We start from the raw sequence: 22,208 nt of genomic DNA, 5'->3' as shown, positions 1-22,208 counted from the left end.
CTCCAGATAATTCTACAGATCTGCGCTATTACTAAACATTTCAGTAATATGTAAAAAAGAAAAACCATTACTTCTGCACTCCATCTTCAACTGAAATAGCTGATTGTGATTAATTTCTCCACTACTTTAGTTCACTGAGGAACAGGATATTCTAAGAACAACCAGAACCTTAAAAAATTGACTATGCTTTTTAAAATCCAGGAAAAAAAACAAATGTCTGTCTTTCTCTCTCTTAAAAATATAGTAACGTCTTTAGAGGCTTCAGACACATTTCTACTTTTCCAAACAAGGAAAACTCCAGTCTGAGCCTCTGAGTTAAAAAGGTCCGATACCTGCTGAGCTGGGAATTTCCACATTCCCGATCACTGGATCCCACAGTACTCTTCACAGTACTTCCATGGAGATCCCTACTCAGATCATTTCACAGATCCTGTGGTAGGATCTCAGAGATGGTGCAGCACTCTGGGGTGCTGAGGAGGCTCCTTGCCCTCAGCTCGTTCTCTCGCTGAAGGAGAACTCCAGTCTGAGCCTCTCGCTGAGGCGGAAACAAATCCTATTGCCTGGTCTGATTGGAGCTAAACAGACGATGGCTCTTCTTTGGGAATCTCCACATCTGCTCAACCTGGAATCACCAGATCCTGGCATCTTCACAGTATTTCCAATGGGCTCGCTACTGCTTGGACCCATGTTCCTGTGGGGTGTGGAAATCACATCCCTGGACAATCTGTTCTGCATGGTCCTCCTGTCTTCACTGCCCAGCTTTATTCTGAGGGCCCATGGGGAAACCCAGAGTAAGTTGAAGTGGAGTGGATGACAGAGAGGGAGACGCAGGTTATTATAATAATAATAATAATAATAATAATAATAATAATAATAATAATAATAATAATAATAATAATAATAATTACTTACACTTCTATAGTGCTTTTTTGGACACTCCACTCAAAGCGCTTTACAGGTAATGGGGACTCCCCTCCACCATCATCAATGTGCAGCATCCACCTGGATGAGTTATGGGGTGTGAATGTTGTGTTGCTTTGGTGTCGTTTTGTATTTTGCTGATTTGCACAGAAAAGAACCCGAAAACCAAGTTTAAAATAATACTATGAGGATTGAGAAACCATGACCAAGAAACGCCCAAACAGCATATGTTATAGTACTGGCAGTTGACACGATTATTATAGATAGCGTTGTACAGATCCTTTGTTGTGCCAGTTTAAACTGGTGGTTCCAAAATTATCAAGCAAACCTATTCCGAGCAGTCAACTCAGTCATAAAGGAGCAATATTTCAAACCAGTTTCTGCAAATTTTGCTTGTGTGGCTAAATTGAAGATGGCAGTAAAATAATTGTGGGACATACTGTGGATTGAGGCTTGTTATCTTTATCCAACTTTTTTGTTAGTTTTTCTGCTGAAGAAATACAGAGTGAAGGGATCCAAGTATGAGAATTAATGTAATGTTTTGTTTTTCTTTCCATGCGTTATTAACGTGCTATATCGGTGGGACAGTGCTGCTTAGTGGTTTCTGGCGTTAAAGTAAAGGAAAGATTTTTTGCAAAGTGTAAAAATGGACCACCTCTAACTAGAAAACAGTACACTGGCAGCTTGATTGCTATAACGGAGGTATTTCATTCTTACTATTTCTCTGCCCAGATCCTTTGAGCTGGAGTTAATGTTAATTCCAGATTGTCAAACCTAAGTGCTCTGCAGTTGTTGAAGTTTTCCAGCTTGGGTAAAGGTAACACATATTCTGCAACAAAAGACCTTTGTTGACTAATGCGTTCAGAGCATGCATGCTGATGGATAACAAATAATTTAAGCAGCTCTAGCTACATTAATTTCCATGTCACCCTGCCTTACCATGGGTTTTGGTGAATAAAAAGGCCATTCCTACAAACACTTTTCAATGGGCAGGTGGCTTTATTAAGATACAAAAGTTAAAGGACTAAACAGCTGGAGGCTATTTATAGTCACTTGTTCATTTTGACTTACGATCTATACAAAGTGCTTGTTTCTTTCTCTAGAACAGGCACCAGAAGTTCCAGCTTAGCCTATGTATTGAGCACTGTGCCTTTATCTCCTACAGATAGAGGCACAGTATTCTTTCTGCTTTCTGTTTGGTTGTCTGTTCTCCGAATTCTGTGATTTCTCTGTGGCCTGGTTACCACAAACCAAATCTTTTTCTTTTCCTGTACACTCCAGGTTTTATTCTGTGTTGTTTCGAGTGTTGTAAAGCAGAAAGATTAAACAAGAAACATTCCTTTGTTCCAAATTCTTTTGCAATCACCTGTATGTATTTGAATGGGCAATGCTGCAGAAATGTGTATTGTTGTGTGTTTATGAAAGTCACGATTTCCCTAAAGGACATGCAGATTTTAAATAAACCTAATCTACTGTGATGCTTAAAGCAGGCAAACCAAAGATCCTAAAATTCATTTACCTTATACAAGTCACTCTGAGATTCCAGGGATTCAACTGCATAACCGTTTATAAAAAAACACATAAAACCAGCATCATACTCGCTGTCTTGAAAAATGAAAAGAATTCCAGTAGTGAACTATCAACAGAGATGAAACAAACACGCAAGAGCAGATAAAAAGAAAACAGTTTATAGAGCTGTCAGTCTCACTGGCCAGTGTCATCTATATTGTTATCTGAGTCCTTTAAGGATTAATATTTCTTTTCAAGTTTAATTAGATAAGAGGCACAGAGGAGGAGTGCCCCTGGAGTGTTCAAAGGGTAGGAAGCAGGCAGGAGCTGGTTTATCTCAAGCTTTGATTGGCTTCCTTGATAGGTGATACTGAGCTACCCCAGTGGCCTGAAGAAGGCAGCACCCCTTTGGGAAACAAGCTGGCAAACTTGGCCTCCCCTGCAGGAAGCAGCAGCACGACCTGGGCATCACTGGGGTCTCCCCACCGCTGGTTTCTGGGGCGTAGCGTCCTCTTGCCTGTGAGAGCAGACCTGTCCTTTCCTTGTCAGAACAGATGTGTGGTTCTAACCAGTGTGTGTGGTTGCTTGAATGCAGTGTGGGGATGAATGACCCCCTTGGGCTCATCGGTTTTGCTTTCCACTGCAAGCCAATGCCAAACTATTCCACTCTCCCAGTCAGCTCTGCTTGTAGTTAGTGGTTCACTGAGTGCTGACTGTCAGCCTGGCAGTGTTAGGAATGCTCACACCCTCATGTAACTGGAAAATTACAACATGGCTTATACTGTACGTTGGGCTTATACACCCTAGTCTACAAACATGGCTTAATTTGGAGTATTATTTAAATCCACCAGGTTTCTTATGATACTATTGTTTCATTCATATAATTCGCTTTAATTTCTGTGATTTTCAGACTCTTTATTGTGTAGTAATGAGCATTTGTAAGTTATGAGTAAGTGGTAAGATCACCTACCCTTAAAGTTATAACAGTAGTTCTGAAAGTATCACTTGAATTTTAAGACCCTCATTTCAGAAAGCAGATGGCAAATGTTTATGATATTGGTTTTGAAATATAAATGAGAAAAAAGGACTTCTAACTTCATACAGTACCAACGAAAAACAGTGAGCAGACTTCTAAAAACCTTGTAATCGCCCATAATTATGTCTAGCAATTGTGTATTTCTCTGCAAATATAATCCACATTTTCATCAAACCAGACTCTTTATCACAGTGATTTCCAAAGAGGTCAAGAGTTACAGGCAGTAACATCAAAGATAATGTTCCTGAATTTACTCAACTTACTGTTTATGTACTTCAATAAAAATCAATCTGACTTTTAATGCTAATGACAAAAATATGACTGTGATTGTCAGAAGCCGGTAATCTGTATAGTTTATATTATATTCAGTATGGAAAAAATATTTATGTTTTCAGTTACCATTTTTTGTTACACTTCACAATTCCATATTTTATCAATAGTCATCATCTTTGTATATATTGTAATCCTATTTCCAGGTTTGATGTAAAGGGGAAAAAACAGAACTGCAAATTACATTGAAAAAAAAAAGATAATCTTATTCCCACAAGAAACAAATCAGGAGTCTACATACTACAGGACCACTAACCATTAATGTTTCCTGTTTTTTTATTTTTAAATAAAATGGTGACACACAAAAAGCCAAAACTAAACAAACAAAGGACTCCTTTTTTCTGAAAAAAGAAAAGAATATAACATTTGACTTTAAGACAAATTTAATTATGGCTTTTATCTCTTGGAATCAATCCTGTTTTTCCTTAATACTGTTTACTTTTCCTGCAAAGAAAAGCAGACATCAAGAATATTTTCTGGAATGCTGAAGCTAAATAGGTTATGCTTAACTCAATATCTTATACAAATAGCCCAGGGCTGAGCTTTTCATTCTGCTCTGCAATCATAAAAGCACTGACTTCTCGGAGAAGTCAGAAACACTTAGTTGATATTGTATGCCTCTAATCGCTAATCTTTATGTGCCTCCCACTGACCTTAGAACTAGGATTCAAAATATCCTGGCCTTGCCCAAGCCTTGTGTCCCTCTTGGACTGAATGCCTTCATTTTTTATTTCGAGACTTCCTTCTCGTGACAGCTGTAAAGTATTACTAGTAACACTCTTTAGTTGTCCTTTGGTCACTGTGCTGGCCTGTGGTCTGAGCAAAGGTCATACTGGTCAGAGAGAGGTGGATGTTTAGCACATTGCTTCAGGGAACAGATTATATTTTTGGAGAGAAGGGGGTTAACTCGAGCTTCATTCGATGTTGATTCGTGCTTTAAGGTTGAACTTTTCCTAAGCCTTTTTTTAAGCGTTTTTTTTCCTCTGCGTACAAATGTGTCAGCTGGCTCATTTTTGTCGTCCTCAAGATTCATGTTGGAAAATCACTGCTACTACTGTGCTTCCCTGCCTACTGCTACTGCCAGTCATCATCCTCATACTCTTCCTCCTCCTTCTCACCATCATCTCTTTCACATTTAGCACAACACAGCAGTACATAATTTCCAAGCAAGTCTTCCGTGTGTCTTGAATAATGTGGCTTTAGAATAGGAGAGCAAATTTGAAAAAAAAAAGCTCTGGGAAATTTCAAAGTTGAAGCACTCTTGCCCACATTGCGTGGTTGGGATACTGTTTTTCAGCATCTCGTCTTCAGAGGGAGGTCAATAGTCTTGGCTCTTGCCATTGCTGCCTGTCATCAAGGGGGGGGTGCCTTTCTCTGTCTCAGGCCAGCAAACCCTGATCATTTCAATTTTTAAATGGTCATAATCATGCTACTGTACCATTTTTTCCCCTTGATTCTCTGCTAGAAATTTGCAAAGGTAGACACGGGCGAAAAAAGGAGAAGAAGTTTCTGTTGAAATTGGACATCCGAGACACAGATGTAGAAATATAGATGATGGAAATATTTGACAGAAGGAAGAAAGATGAAAAACTACTGGTAAACTATCTAGGCACTGAAATAGTTCTCTCAGTGAAAAAATGACATTGATAAGTATATATGAGTGAATGAGTGACAGAAAACAGTCAGCTTGTTGCAATTTATTTTCCAGTATGCCAAGACTAACCAGCTCTACAAGTGACAATGTCCTGAGAAATTCTATGATTTTTTACTGTGTCATAAGTCATAAGATCAAGAGCAGAGGAAGGACAGCTGTGCAGCTGCTCCAGAGTTAAAGCAGAGCTTCGTGACAGGAGAGCAGAGAGGCAAGATGCACTGGGGCTTGTCTGTGTAACTTCAGTAAAGAAAATCCACACATCGGAGGTGGCAAACAGGAAACCTGCAAAATAACAGGCCCAAGGAATAAAAAAATACCATTCGAAGAATCCTCTGCTGCAGTTGTCTCTGAACTGTACCTGTGTCCAGATGCATGGGCTGCCTGCAGTAGAATGGCCTCCATCTAGGGCGTAGTCCTGCCTCACCCTCTGTGTCACCCCCTGCGTCTCCCCCTGCCTCACCCCCTGTGCCACCCCCTGTGTCTGCTGGGTTAGACTCTGGCTCAGCATGACCCTCACAGGAAGCAGCTGTAGGTAATGGATGGATGAGCTGGGAATTTTTACAAAAAGGACCCCAGACAAACTGCTTTGCCACTTTGCTGTGTTTTGTAATTTTGTTCATGTCTGCAATCCAGTAAATATTAAGTTCTGTAAACTAGTAAACGAATACTATTGGTTCCATTGAGTTTAGACTTCACCCTTAAGTATTTTTATTGTAAAGTGTCATGAACCCTATACAGTCAGAAACACCAGCTATCAGGATAAAATACGCTGATACACAGTCTCTCTTCAGATAAATGATTTCTGAGCATGTGAGTTACTTTTAGAAAAAAAAGTGATACAGTTCGGAAAACCACAAGGTCATGCACAGCGGTTAACACATCCTGTGCATGTAATGAGAAGCATTGCATAACACGAAGCAATGAGAAAATAAACATAATATTTTGGGGAAATGTTATACATTATTTAAACAAAACGAATAAAGTGCGTATAAACAGTGATGCACATTAAGCTATACATATTGTATTTCATGTCTTGTGCCCTTAAAAGTGTAAAGCTAGAAAATTAAATTACTGTATGCATACATAAAACATAATAGTACATACTGTATTATACGTGTAGTCCATTGTGGGTGCAGATTAATCTGGGCCTGGTCAGTACTGGGAACACCAGGTTTTGGTAGACCAATAGGTGGCTCTCTTCCCTCTGGAAGAGCAGTTCCCAAATCAAGCAGGGTGACTAGGGAAACTGTGCAGACGAAGGTGCCGACCCTTCGGATGAGGTCCTCAGGTGTACATGCTGATCTTCCCATGAATCTCACAGCTTTCAGGAACACAAAGCTCTTTGTCCGCGTGTATGGAGACACTAACAAGACTTCACAGAAATGTACTTCTCCTCATGACTTTTCATTTATATGATGCCAACGGTTTTGACTAAGAAGTCTGCATTGTTATAAATGTCTCCCTTGTTGCCAAAAACGCCAGTGATGTGTATCCAAAAGAACCACACCGACCCCATATGATCACAGTGTATCGGATCGCATTCTGTTGTGCTTCCTCCAAAGAAAACAATATGAAAAACCAACACAATTACTGTATGTTTTTGCCATAGCCACCAATGCATCTAGTGTTCGCGTTGTCCGCTACTGCTGCTGGGTGTACAGAAGGTTTATTCATCTTAGCATTCAGTTTCTTTTTTAAGAGTGCATTAAGCAGATATGACACATCCCAGCAGAAGCTATGGAAATGGAGAACTGGATTTTTGCCTTGGTTCTTCATAATGGCACATTAGTTTTCATTCGATCCTTAGAAACGCGTTTAATGAATATTGGACTTTAACAGCCTTCTTACTCCTGAGAAAAGAATAATATCTGTAAATGTGGATAGGAAGAACCTGCTCATGGGCTTTTTATGTTCATTCTCTGCAGTGTTATCAGTTTTACAGGCTATCTATGATGTCATACGCTGCGTATCTCCTGTCAGAGGGAATGTGAAGAATCTGCCATAACTGATCCTGTATGTCTGCAGTAATTTTAGCAACAGTTGCAAGTAGTTTAATCAGAAACTCTATCTTCATCCTAATCAGAAGATTGATTTTCTTCAACAATATGGGTTAAACGTTACAGATCCCTTTTCAAAAGAAACCAAAATCAATTTCACAGAACAAATTTGGTGATTATGCACATTCTTGATATTGATGAGCTGGAATGGCATTCATATTCAAAATTTAAGTTAGTTTTTGATCATGGTGAGGAAGAGGAAAGCAGTTCTGTGGAATCCAGCATTTGATCAAATGAAACCTGTCTAAACAGAAAGAAGCAATTTCGATCAAAAGTGAAGGTTTTTTTGGTCAGTCCTGAACTTTGATCTACACTTACTATTATAGACAATAACAGACAAGGGCAAGTTTAGAAAATTGCTTTCCATAGCTACAGTATATTACGAAAAAGCTTTTGTCTGAACATACCTTAAAATATACTGCAAGTGAAAATAACACTGCTTAGAATATATAAGTTTGTTTAATGACAATTGTCTTACCTACAGTAGCTCCACACCAGTTAGCTAACAGCTTTAAGTGTGTATCACTTCAATCTCAGAGACATCCACAGCAGTGTTGGTGTCATTGATATGACTAACCAATTTTCAGCCTTTTTCAACTATGTATTTCTGTAGGAATGTTTCTTGAGCAAAGAGGCAAGAAATCCAGCATGTTATAACCTCTTGTCTTTGAAGGAGGTTTTACAATACTGATTTAATGAAGCAATGAAATAGCCATAGTATGATTCACACATTAATGGTGCTCTGTTTCTATAATCACGATTTACACTGAATTACTAAAGGACTAGGCATATTTTATATATATGTCTCGATGTATCCAATTACAAAAAATGTTTTTTTTACAAGAAGTATTTCATCACATATTGTAATAATTGCTGACATGATTTTAAAATGATCAAAAGAACAGTACAAGGCATTGCGTAACTATGTGTGTGTGTGAAAGAGAGAGCTATTGAGAGTATGGTCCGCTAAGACAAATTGCTTAATTAAATCTGAAGTATTTAACAGAAATTTTAACTCAGAATACTCAAGGACTCAGCTGCATAAGGGATTTTCTTCGGGAAAAGAACTTTAACCACAAAGAAAGTCTTTATCTCTAAGGGAGGGGAACACTACAGTCCATAATTCTAATGTATCCCAGATAAAATGCATAAGCTAACCAAAAGAATTATTATTTTAAAGTAATTAAAATATCAGTCTTGAATGGGATGCAGTTGATACTGTAATTACAGTAGGAAAACTTGCAGAACATGTTCTGATGATTTTATTAGGCATTTGTTAAGATACAATTTCCTTCTGGAAGTCTGTTCCTACAATTTCTTTTTTGTGAAGATTGCATCACAGGGAGCAAGTTATATACAGTAGACTTTTCACCTCTCTTAATAAAGTAAGAGCAACGATAATAATAGCACTACTAATAGAGACAGAAATAATAAGTAAAAATAAAGGAGAAGGGTGAGTGTAAAGGGTAAAATCCCAGTTCTTGGTTCAACTAAGTTGTGTAATTACCAATCTAATTTTCTTATGATTGAAACATTCTCACTGGTATACTGGATTTTGCATGTTTGTTGTGTGATTTTCACGAGGGTCTGTCAGTCTGCCTATTACCTCTGCACAGCACAAATGCAGAACTATCATTGGAAAACACACCGTGTTTTTAGAAATGCATACCTTTACGTTAGTTTAAGTCACAAAGTTTAAAGTTCCTTGCTGCTTAAAAGCAAGATGAAGCTGCATCAGACGTTACAAAGCAAAGATGTGGGGTTTTCTGTCCGCAAAGGGAAACACCCTTTACATGGTAAAAAAGCGAGAGAGAAAATGTCAATTAAATGCTGTGAGTAGCCTGTAAATCTTCAAGTGTACTTGATTACACAAAATGATATACAGTACTACCAACAAACTGCTAATATGAAGCTTTCTCTCAGGACTCTGTTTAGATAACAGTGTTGATTAGTGGTTAGGGCTCTAAAAACTTATCTGGAAGACTGTTGGTTTGAATACTGTGTGGTTAACTGCTATTGTACCCTTGAGCAAGATACTTCTCTCTGATTGCCACTGTAATAATGACCACAAATGCAAGTTGCCGAGGTATCCGAACAGGCTGGCTGGGCCACACGTACTCCTCTTCTTATATTCTTCAAAGTCTCCAGGCCAAGAAGGTGACCGAGAACAGACAGGGATTCGGCGTTTTTCTGCTGGACCTGTAATTCCCTCTGTCTACACTTTAAGGCACTTATTAAAATCTGTATTTAAAGATATTCCTGAAATTGCCTGAGGAAAAAAGAGGAGAGTGGGTTGTGCTGAGGTGTGGATCTGGCGGTCAGAGAATGCTGTTGACCGGAGAAATGTGCTTCTTTCTGGACAGCTTCCCTTTGAACGTAACCCAGTGTCCCACTCTGGGAGTGAGAAATGATAGGCCAGTTACTGTCAGCCCAGGAGCTGGAACAGGGTAATCAGACCGTGAGTGACAGTGTGAAAACATCTGTTGAATGGATTTATAGGGCCTGCCTCAGGATTTCTTTCACACTGTTTATTATGGTTCTGACCTAATGAACTTAATTTGTTGACATGTTCCTCCGAGCGTTTTCGCCTGAGCCTCTCACGTCTCCCTACTGTGCTGTTTCCGTGGCAACAGCAACTCCTGGAGCACCAACGCGTCCACCAGCTCCGACGGTACCAGGCGCAGGCGGCAACGGCCGTCGTGACGGGATCAGACCAACATCGGCCTGCTTCCCGAGCCCAGGCGTCTCCTGCTGCCTCTCCTCTACTGGGCCTGTCACCTGACCAGACTGTCACGCACGCCTCTTCTACTGGTAAGGCTCCCAGGGGGTGTTTCTGACAGGCAGGGCAACCGCTGCATTCAAGAAGGATCTTCTGATTTAAATGCACCGAATACCGCGAATAGCTGCACATTAGATATAACGCTCACTACAGTTCGCATTTTGAAGTTCAGCTGGCACGACCACCTCTTATCGGCTGTTGATAATCCACCCTGAATAATCATAAATTATGGAAGGAACTCGTGGAAGTGTCTTGCAAACAGGTGTTCTTTTTTCCATGTAGAGAATTTCCTAAGGCCAGCCTTTGGGCGGCATGAGCTGAGTATCTTACATTCTTCGCATTATTATTTCTGTAAAAAAAAAAAGCTGCTACAAAATGCTCTGGATGACTGCAGACGTGGGTTTCTGTGTTTCGGGTGTCATGGCGCTTTGGTGATTTCAGTCACAAATGGGCTCTCTTAAAAATGAGTGAATACATATTACTAACCCATTTTTTATGAGTTTTCCTTGGCTTCAGATTTCTCACTTATGTCTGTTCAGTTTGGTTATCTGAACAATTAAGGAGACGAAAGAGAGAATAAAACCCTAAATGGCCTCATTAATTACCCCATTAATATTAATCAGACTCTGACTGTAATTGTTGTTGGTATCAGTACGGTAATGTTACCTTCTAGCATAAAAACACATAGGATTAACATGAGCAATTAATAAAACTGACTTCACTAGGAATAATCACACCCACAAATTAAGTGTCCTGAAAAGGTTCTGGGGTATTTTAGTCAGAAATCTGGCTTGTCCCGCTTGGCTGATCCAGAGTGAGGAGTGAGCAACAGCAATGTGCAGAGGTGGACATGAGGGGGAGGTGGGAGACACAAGCACAGATACTGTACAAGACAGAGAAGGGGATCACATGCTGTCTGCATAGTGTGAGGAAATGATGTCAGGTTTGATTACGAATTACTGACGACCGGGTCATTGAAATTGGTTGTGGTCATCCCTCTCGAACTTTCGTTATAAACTCATTTATAAGTAACTGTAAGTGAGCACCGAATCTTAATTTAGAATGTGAGTCTTAATGGAAGCTTCTGTCTCGGAATCGCAGGGATTGCGTATGATGCTTTAATGCTGAAACACCAGTGCATCTGTGGAAACTACACCGATCACCCTGAGCATGGAGGAAGGATACAGAGCATCTGGTCGCGGCTGCAGGAGACAGGCCTGATCAACTACTGCCAGGTAGAGGAGTTCCTCCCAGGTCCTCCAGTCTCGACATCTGAGTAATTCACTCAGGGGTCAGGGAAAGTGAAGCTCAGAGACTTGCAGGACTTCTAACAATGCCTTGCAAAAGTATTCGGACACTCTCACACATTTCACATTTAGACACTTTAAGGCTTGCAGTCATGACACTTTAAAGCAGCAATTAATATGTGTTAAGAATTCAATTTACTCCACACATTCAAAGCAAAGTATTTAGACGTATTCAAGGATAAGTATATAATAAGTATGATTATAAGTATTCCAACTCTTTACTGTGGCTAACCTAAATTATTTAAGGTGCACAAAATTACTTTAAATGGGCTTAGGTGAGTGGCCTCTGTGTTTAATCATTAATAATAGTTCAAATGTGCTATGGCAAATATTCAGCCATGAAGACCAAGGAGATTTCAAAATGGTTAAGGAGTAAATTCATATGAAGGCATAGATCAGGGGGAGGGTATACAGTAAAAACATTTCAGAGACCATTAACATCTCTTTGAGCAAGGTGAAGTCAATCTTCAAGAAGTGGAAGGTACTGAGACACTGAGTAGATCAGGCCAAACTAAACAGCTGGGTTCGGAGGAAAGTGTTTAGGGTTGCCACTGTGCAGCCAATGGGGACTTTGAAAGAGATTCAGAGCTCAGTGGTTGAGATGGGAGAAAAAATCCCCAACAGTATCACAGTTACTCCACAAAGAAAGTTTGTATGGAACTTTAAAAAAAAACATCTCAAATCCCATATGGGGTTTGTAACAAAGCACATAAGTGATACTGCAAACATGTGGCAAAAGGTTTTGTCAGGTCAGACAGGACAAAATTAGAACGTTTTGGTCTACATTCAAAGCGTTACATCTGACTCAAAACCAACATAATGCATCACTCAGTCAACACCATCCCTACTGTCAAACACGGGGGTGGCAGAATTATGTTATAGTTCTGCTTCTCATCAGCAGGGACTGGGAAGTTTGTCAAGACTAATGGGAACTTAGAGGGAGCAACGTTCTAGTAAATTTTAGAAAACCTGCTTGTGACTACACTGGAATGGCTTAAGAATAAAACAAGTGAATGTCTAAAAAGACTTTAAGGGGCTTGTGGCTTTAATTGCAGCTAACAGTTACTGTAGGTGCTTCCACTACATATTGCGTTCAGGGGTCTGAATACTTCTGCAATCAACATAGTCCTTGTTTTACTCTTCAGGGTTTTCCTACATTTACTGTAACATCTTAACCTTAGAAGTCTTCTGTCTGAGCATTCAGGTTCTGAATAAAATATTAAGTTTAAAAAATCATTTTGTATTTGACAAAATGGGACACCATATGAAAGATCTGAATACCTTTGCAGGGCACTTTAAATATTTGGTAACGTACTGTACAGCTATGTGTATAGCTATGTGCAGTGTGTACTCTACTCTAACTTTCAGGACTCTGAGCCAGAACCTAGCTGGGATTTGTTCTTATTCATGTTTGAATCTCTTTTCTTTCCATAGTCAAAAGTGAAGCTGAAAGTTGTGTCAACACCTGTTATATCCATTCTACTGCCAATTTCCTTAAAAGAAAATATTTTCTAAAACTTTACTTTAACAGTAAAGGGAAAAATGGCACATTCACCTGTAAGTTTTACACAGATTACGTAATAGTAATGAATCCATTTTATGTTCATTAAATAGCTGAAGTACATACTTTCATTGAAAACCTCAGAAAACCCATAATTTGAGAGTGAAATAATTTTACCTTGTTCAATAGCTTGACATGTTAATGCTATAGTCTGTTTATTCTTGCTAATGCAAACGACTGACACTGGTCTTCATACTGCTGTCACTAATACATAGTCCCTACAAAAAAAGGTTTTAAAAATCCCCTGTTATAAGTACAAGGTGGTTGGTCCCCTGGGTCAGTTACTTAAATACTTGGATTAAGTTGTATGATGAAAGAGTGTTCACAAAGTGAGTGGACGCCTATGTGATATAAAGTAAACAGATAAAGGTGTGAAAATGAGAGAATTGTGCATTGAAAAAACACAACATTATAAACTGCATGTACATTAAATATTAATGCTATTTAATGACATATTCCCATTCTATGTTCATCTACCTGTGGAGTCAAACACATCAAAATATGTTTAACTCCACTTCATGAATTAAAAAAATAGTATTGAAATTTCCCAAAATGCCTGGATTTGTTCTTATGCATTTTTTTTTCTTCTATCAGCGTGTCCGGGGTCGAAAAGCCAGCCTTGAAGAAATCCAGCTGGTTCACTCAGAGCGTCATTCGTTGTTATACGGCACCAACCCTTTGAACCGGCAGAAGCTGGACACCAAGAAGCTTCTAGGTCTGAGCTGAAATTAAAGTTGTTTTGGATAAAAACATCTGCTAAATACATACTGTACATATATATGATCCATTAGGCTAACACGCAAATATAATGACTCCATATTCATAACAGATTAGATTATGACGGGGCGGTGCAGTGGCCCTGTGACTAAGGATCTGCGCCTGTGGCTGGAAGGTTGCCGGTTCGAATCCTGCGGCCGGCAGAGGAATCCTACTCTGTTGGGCCCCTGAGCAAGGGCCTTAACTCCAACTGCTCCAGGTGTGCCATATAAATGGCCAACCCATTTCTGATCCCAAGCTTCTCTCCCTGTCTGTGTGTCTCATGGAGAGCAAGCTGGGGTATGTGAAAAGACAAATTCCTAATACAAGAAATTGTATATGGCTGATAAAGTGATCTTATCTTATCTTATTACAGGCTTCACACCAGATGGTATTCACACCCGAATATTTATGTAACGTCCCTGAGTCATGCATCTCTTTTCGAATTTATTCCAGATCATTACCTTCCACATGAAGTGAACCTGTAATACATGGAGAAGTCATTACTTGAACACTGTTCAATTCATAATGAAGTACTGCAGAGCTTAATAGAATTGATTTAAGTGTTCTAAAGTATTACTAATAATAGAATGTGAGTGTAAAGGCATAGGCAAGACTGGTATATGCCAAAATGAACCTGAAATATAGTATATCTTTGTATATACAGTACAGCAACTTACTATGCATAAGCAATGCTAAGTCGACATTGATCAACTATTCAGCAGCTACGTATCCCTTAACTTCTGAATAGTTTGGATACCAAACTAAAGTACGTTTAGGAACAAAAAAAAGGCCTTATCAGTCTTTTCTTTATCACAAACTGAAAGGTTTGCACTCTATTAAAGAGATAAGAAGAGGGAGAGTGAACTATCTCCTTACTCTCAAGGAGGCTGGAGTTTCAGGACAGGCTCCTGGAATGCAGAGTTTGCTTTGGCTGCTTGTGCAGTGAGCATAAACAGATTTGAATAATCCAAGCTGAATGCATCCAGTGGCTTACAAATGATAATAAAAACATACTAGGAAACCACATCCTAGATCATTTGTTTTGAGAATTACACTTCTCGTAATATTATTCCATGATCAGGCACACATATTGAGAATTTTATTGTTTAATTTATTTGTTTAGCTTTAATTTCTGTGGATTAATTAAAAGCTTACAATTACAGTCATTTCATCATCATCACCATAATAGGACTCTGTAATGGACAGGTGCATAGGGTATACAGACCATTTAGACTTGACAATGCCTGAGCTTAACATTAGATGTGTATTATAAACCCCCCGATGAAAACATGAGCTGCAAGTTGAGTTCGGAACGTACTGTATGTAGCAAAGGTGACACTATATTAATAAGAGATTTCAATTTTCTGCACACTAATTGTGATGGGAGATAGAGAAGCTGACAATAATATTGTTGGAATGGTTAACGATTGCTTCCCAACCCAGTTTGTAAAGGCACCAGCAAGTGAAAATTCTCTTACTTGACCCAGCCTTTAAGGCAGGACACATTCAGGTTAGTATTATATTATATTTAGGAAAATCAGACTATGAAGAAAAAAATTAGAAATTACAAGCGGTAAACTGGAAACAGATAAATTCCTACATACTATAGGAAGGTTTGTTATACTTTAAAGTTAAAAATTCAGAACAAAATCATCCCCAAACTAAAGAATTTGCACAGAGTAAAATCTAACCTACTGTAAAAGGTTTAATGGAGAAAATCAGAAGGAAGGGAGCGCACTATAGATGCTTTAAAAATGGGGCCAAACATTCAAAGATAGAAACAGAGTGTACTGAACTACTGACTCAGCTGGAAAAACATATTTGTATTGCCAGGAAAGAGACACAGAAGAATAATTACAAAGTAGGCTGGGACAACTGAAACCTAATAAATCACTGGGGCATGATGATATTTTCACAGCCAAGCGTAAGGAACTGAGGGAGGTCATTCAGAGACCCTTAGGTTCTTCAGCTCTCACTAAGGATGGAAACTGGTAAATCTGGTAACTGGTATATTTGGTTGTAACTGGTAAGCTTATTGGAGTGATTGAGAAAGTTAACCAGAGAAATATTTCTAAAACAACTGGATTTTAAGAGGGGAGATCCTTTTTAACTTAACAGAATTCTTGGAACAAACAACAAGGACATTTAATAGAAGAAAATCACATACTGTAGCATGATATATTTAGACATCCAGAAATCTTTTGATAAGAGCATTCATAAGAACTACAGTACAGTACTGTATATACAGTAACTGCAAAGCAATCTATGCACATGAGAACTTTAATTAACAGTCAATACTTTTAAAGGGTGACTTCCATTTCTATTTACTTATAGTGGTGTGCTGCAGGGATTCATTTTAGGTCCATTACTTTCCTCAATAAAATCAACAGTTTGAGATACTTAGCAAACTAGGTTACAGTTGGAAAATGGAATTAATTTATAATGGAGAAAAAGAAAGGTTTCTTTACGCGGAGAGTTGAGTATAGTTAGATGGCTGAGGCCCAGATTCAAACTCCACAAAATGATAAATTCATTTATCGACTAAACTACCAAACAAATATTTGTTAGGTTTTGCATCGTTAGGAATTGCACATAATACTCATGCAGTTTCTTATTTTGGAGTAGTATGTGATACCGATAAGCGCATAACAAAAATAAAAAAACAAAAAGTTTTATAAAATTTCGGAGAGCAGACCGTAAAGAAAAGAGCCAGATTTCAAAAGTAGTATAAAGATACTAGTCAGATATGAAATCAGTAGTGAATGGATGGTCACAGTTTAACAATATTCTGCTAGAAGCACAGAAAAGATTCAATCCAAATTAGAAGCTGAGAGTTTGGTCTTCACTATACAGAGTTATTGATGCTTATTGGTCTGGAAAGGTTTACAAAACCCTTTTTATTTGAGGATCCACCAATTCACTGTCAGACACAGAATTCAAAGAGTTCAAGACAACAGTCACTCTAATCAAAGGCAGTTGTCCTACCAACATCTCTCTAAGAACAAAACAGACAATTATCAAGGGAGTTACAAAGAACCCTGGATTAACATCCAAGGAACTGCAGGCCACTGTCGCACTGGCTAACGGAAATGTTCGTCAGGAAACAGCCGAACAAAAATTTGTACTTCTCTTACTTGTAAGGTTACAGAAATGGTCATTAGAAGGATTAGAAGGGAATCATCTGTGTGACAGTAGGACACTGAGGGATAGTCGGCGTGGATTTAGAAAAGGTAGGTCCTGCTGAATAACTCATCAGAATATTGTTTGAAAGACAATAACAGTAGTATAATATACAAACAGAACGTATGATATGGTACAACCAGATTTTCAGGAGGTTTTGATTAAAGTCCAAATGTATATAAATATAAATTAGGAAACAATAATCCTGAAGAGACAGTTTATGAAGAATACGTGGGTTTTTATATTAACACATGATTTACATCTTCTAAACAATGTTGAGAAGCAATAACAAAGGCAAACGGAAATTCTCCACTCTTCCCATTAAAATGCCAGCTGTATTAAGAGTAACAAATATAAGCTGCTTTGGATAAAAGTGGAAGCTAAATGATTAAATAAGCTAAGTCAATTAGCAATCAAGTGAGTTATGTGGGTTGAGTGACCTCCTCTTGTTTGCAGTCTTTGTAATGTTCCTAAATGAACCTTTACCGTTAATTTCATAAAAAAGGTAAGTTTAAAATAACACGTTAGAAAGGAAGCAATTCCAATCTAATTTAGAATAGATTTCCTATATATTCAAAGTCAGAAATAACTCTTTCCCCATGTGTGTAACTGAGTTGTGGGTACGTGTCGCTCATCAGTCCCTGGGTGTTACATTATATTAGAGTTGGGAGCTGTGTCAGCATGAGTGTGAGCTGCAAAGGAGCAAGCAGAGGTTAGTTCCGCACTGAGAAGTCAAAAGAAAGAACAACAAGACCAGCGATTCAGCTGTGGTTCCTCTTCAGGTGTGTGAGGGAGGGAAGGGGAGGAAAGAGGAGCAGATGAAGCAGCCGGAGAGAGAGCAGGGGGAGCTGAGAAAGAGAGAAACCCAGGAGACGAATTCCAGGAGAACTGTGGGCGGTAGAAATCTGGGAACAAGGGAGAGATTCAGAAGGAAAGGTGTCTGTCTTTGAGAGCCAGCTCGGTGAATGTAAGTTTAAGGCACACACTTGGACTTTCAGCAGTCGTAGTCCTGGAATTCCTGTGTGGGACACAGACCGAAAGGTCAGTGTAATTATGGGCTGAAGAGGTAAAAAGGGGGGACTATCAGCAGAACAGGAAAGAGACCGGCCAACTGTTTTAGGGAACATGTCAGAGCAAAGAGGATCAAAGATCTCTCCGAGACAAAGCATGATTGCTCCTGCTCCAGAAAGCAGTCAGAAATCAAATGTACCTTAAACTGGGTTCACACCTTTCCCCCAGCTCTCAGAGATTAATTTCATTGTCATTTTCTCCATTCACCGATATTCATGTCCTTCACACGTCCCTTCATTTCAGAACTCATCTGGAATGTTTTTTTCTGTTCTCCTTTCTTTTTGCTTTTGAGCTTTTCCAATCCTTCCATTCATACGGTAATTATCCTCTACTAATGTTTACACTGGGGCACATAACTAGACTGATACAGAAGATTTATGCTGCAGTTAACATATTCCAGTTCGTAAACTGCACGTCCTATTTCCTATAATGCTAAGATTCAACTTTGGTTCTTTTTACATTTAGGTTCATCACCCCAGAAAAACTTTACTGTGCTGCCTTGTGGAGGACTGGGGGTAAGTAACAGATAACTAAAGATAAAAAATGTAATTAAGATGTAAGAGGTGGTTGCAGAAATCATTTATTAGCTGGTCTTTATTATAGTAAGTGGAAAGAGACATGTGCTGAAGCGCACTAATATAGAGGGGATGCACATTTGTAATAAAAACTTACAAAATACTGAATGATCGTCCATAATTGTGGGAATCATACTACTCCACATAATTCTCTCAGAGAAAAGCCCTTGGTTGTGGGAATTTGATTAGAGGCAAACGGAATGTTATTTGCCTATTGAATTTCTTTTATGGCTCGGACTCATACAGATCCTATGACTAAATATAGAAACAGCTCCCCTGCTCCTCCTGACCCTGATCTGCGGAACAAAGAAATTAGCAAAATCTTGAAATCATTTTTCAGCCTTCTTTTTTTTTTGTGTTCGTGCAAGTCTCTTTCAATAGGCAAGAGAACCACAAAAACAGAGAAGAGCAGGCTTTTATGATAATGTCGTCATCATCTCTATGGCTTCAAAAGCTCTGGCTGCGTTTGTTGTCGTTTATTTCTTGGAAGGAGAAGGAGTGAGCAATTCCCTGGACAGGCTTAGCAAAATTGATAACAGATTGCTAGCTCCTTTCTCTACGGCCCAGAGGAGAGAGTTCATATCACATCACTATTGGCAGTCAATATTATTTTTTGACAGGGTCATAAAAGCATAAAAGGGTCTGATGACATTTGTTTAGAAGAGGAATGGGCTTCCTAGCTGTGCAGGGGTTTCTGCGGCTGGATTAGCAAAGTAGCAGAGGGAATATAATTTCTGCAAACAGGATATGATTTTATATAAGTTTGGGTTTCATTCTCTGCCCGAGGAGAGAGAGAGGCCTTGCAGACATAGAAGGAATTACACCTTCATCATGGACAAGAATTCCGTTTTTATCCCCGAGAAGTATAAACACGGAACAATGTGACAAGATGTCATCTCTTAACATGCCTTGCTTTCCCTGCCAGTTTCCTTCAGTTAAAAGTCCTGGCACAGATTTTGGGATTCGACACCATTGAATCTGAAAGTGGCTTACTCTGCGCACAAGAACTTTGTTAAAGAGGTTCACATTTCTTCAGGAGAATTTTATCAAATTCAAACTTATATTTTCCAGGTCTTAAATATCCAACCGTTTCTCTTGCTTCTCCACAAAGACTAACATACTTAAACTGAGTTAAACTTAGTTTATCAAAGGACTTTTTTTTATTCAAACACAGTATCTAGATTTTAATTGTTGTCATCTGTCCTTTCATAACAATTCAATATTAATGTATTTATTTTGGGCTGCTTGTGTAATCTGAGCGTGTGAGACAAAGATAAGCTGAATTAAAACTGTACACTTAGTAATCAAATAAAAAACAAAACCGTAGCAAACCAGGTTGGTAACAAGAATGCGCTCTCATTATTCAGTGTTTCACCTATAACTTCATTTGGGATTTTCCAGAAAATGTGCAAAAAACGTTTGTGTTGCTCACAGACGATGAGTCACTGTTTGACTTTGTGTGGTAGCTGGCTCAATCATCATTTTCTTTGATGGCGACAAGGATTACTATATATTTCTATCCAGCAGCTAAATCTGAGACATCGGCATCGGCAATCCTGTGCACTGCTGGCTCAGCCCAGGGTTTGCACTGTTTGCACTTGGATTACTCTAATACTCGGCGTTCTGCCAGGTGGAGTCTGTTAGCGTTTATAGGTGATTCCCTGGTTCATATAAGATGATCTCATTAATCAAAGCTGCCCAATGACAGGCATTTTCTTCTAGCGTTCAGGAGATCTTGGATCGAGCTATGTTGTCAAGTGCAAAAGTAAAGAGGACAGGCCAGCCCAGATCATTTGGCAAAGGATATAAAAAGAATACAAAAGTAGGACCCTGCTTTCCATAAAACTCTTGCCTCCTTTTGAGACTTACCCACTCTGCACTCATAAATCCCTAGTTCAGGGTGTGTAATTTGAAGAGCTTTTTTTTCTGGATCACTACAGTACAAGTGGAGGAAAAAGACATTTCTTCTCTAGTATTCTGAATGTCTTCCAAACAGAATAGAGGTAAATACAGTAGGTTTCCATATTATCATGTCCTAAAAGAACATGGCTTTAAAGACAGAGCGGATCTCGCATTTAGCCCACTATTGGAACAGCTATAGGCTCCAAATTTTGTAAAGCCGTAAAGTAACCATATACATATTTCTACATTTCACATTACTTTGACCTCAGTGAATACAACACAATAGTACTGGGTTTTTTTCAACTCCCTGATGTGTTAAGAATTTGTAGTTTTCAAGAGTGAATAATTTACAAGGTAAATAATTCTGCACCTTTGTAATACGACAGACAATTATGTTCTGCTACGAGTTTTAATACCTAAAACTATAAATAAAATTACAGAACGCACTTATCTTATTTTAAAAACATAACTAAAAGAAAAAAAAAAGGCTGCCATGATAGTACATACATAAATGCAGTTGGTATTCACATGAAATAATTTATTTAAAAATGTATTTATAATATTTGGCCTTCAATAATCATTCTTGTAACAGAACAACAGATGTAAACAAGTTTTGTAGTCAATTTTTAAATTTAAAAATAGGCTGTATTGTTTGTTTGTTTTTTGGTATCTGTCAAATCTTATAGTAAAACTAGCCTTTTCCTTCTTGTGTATCCTGGTTTCAATATCTTTCAAGCTTTCTGTTGCAGAAACAAGGCTAGTACTGTTTGCCAGAAGTCAGAACAGAATAACACAACTGAGCAGATAATGCAATATCAGGAGAAATATGATTGCATGCCACTTGGAGTAAATGCAGAGTGTTAATTAATAATTACTCAAGAAACAATAACTGGTATTTCCCTGCTGGGATCATTGCCCTCATAAGAAAGCCAGAAAGCTGTGGTTACTTTCTTGTCTTCTGTAGGAATTCTGACACATAATCCCTTAGAAACAGCAAACGTGGCACTTTTATTTCTTGAGAAAGATTGTGATTGTCATGTTTTGCAGGAGGACTGGATAGATTTCTGAGCCAACAGTAAAAGAAATTTAAAATGAAAAAAAATCACAGCTTCAATAAAAGGAAGGGAGGAAATGATTGCTCTTTTGCAAAGTACAAAAAAAAAACGTTAATAAGTTGTGTTATCTCGTGGCCAATCTTCTAGCTCTTCTATGTAATAAAATCTAGCTTCATTTTGGTGGCTATGATGTCTTATGTATACACAGTGATATTGGGATACCTGAGCTGTGATGATTTGCTGAATTTGCTTTCTTAGCAAAGTCTGAAATGCATTTTTTCCCCTTCTGGCAGTTGACGGGGCTTAGCTGTACGCCAAGGTCCCTAGCCCATATCAAATCTACTACTGTGGCTTAGCGTCTACCAGGCCTGTAACTAGACCAGATCCGGCCCATGCGTGTAATGCTGTTTGTAATGAGAAATCTAAACAGGGAATGGCAGCGAGGCATGACAGGAATGTGTTTCCATTGGAGACGTTCTGTGTAAAAAAAAAAAAAAAAAAAAACCTGAAGG

General features: G+C 38.6%; 1 protein-coding gene across 12 annotated transcripts in view; it reads left to right on the top strand.

Annotated features, from left to right (window-relative positions):
* The window catches only part of LOC148650843 (histone deacetylase 9-like), a 180,461-nt gene that overhangs the window by 118,162 nt on the left and 40,091 nt on the right, over positions 1 to 22,208 (top strand). For all 12 annotated transcript variants that reach the window (XM_088600425.1, XM_088600421.1, XM_088600416.1 and 9 more), the window contains 4 exons: positions 10,141 to 10,318; positions 11,388 to 11,521; positions 13,749 to 13,869; positions 18,630 to 18,679. In XM_088600425.1, coding sequence (XP_088456551.1) covers positions 10,141 to 10,318; positions 11,388 to 11,521; positions 13,749 to 13,869; positions 18,630 to 18,679 — 483 coding nt within the window. The remainder of the gene's footprint in view (positions 1 to 10,140; positions 10,319 to 11,387; positions 11,522 to 13,748; positions 13,870 to 18,629; positions 18,680 to 22,208) is intronic.

Source organism: Lepisosteus platostomus, chromosome 12, assembly GCF_059453375.1.
Source record: "Lepisosteus platostomus isolate fLepPlt1 chromosome 12, fLepPlt1.hap1, whole genome shotgun sequence".
NCBI classification, from domain to species: domain Eukaryota; kingdom Metazoa; phylum Chordata; class Actinopteri; order Semionotiformes; family Lepisosteidae; genus Lepisosteus; species Lepisosteus platostomus.
Note: the sequence above shows the minus strand (reverse complement) of the source record. Positions and strands in the feature narration are given on the sequence as shown.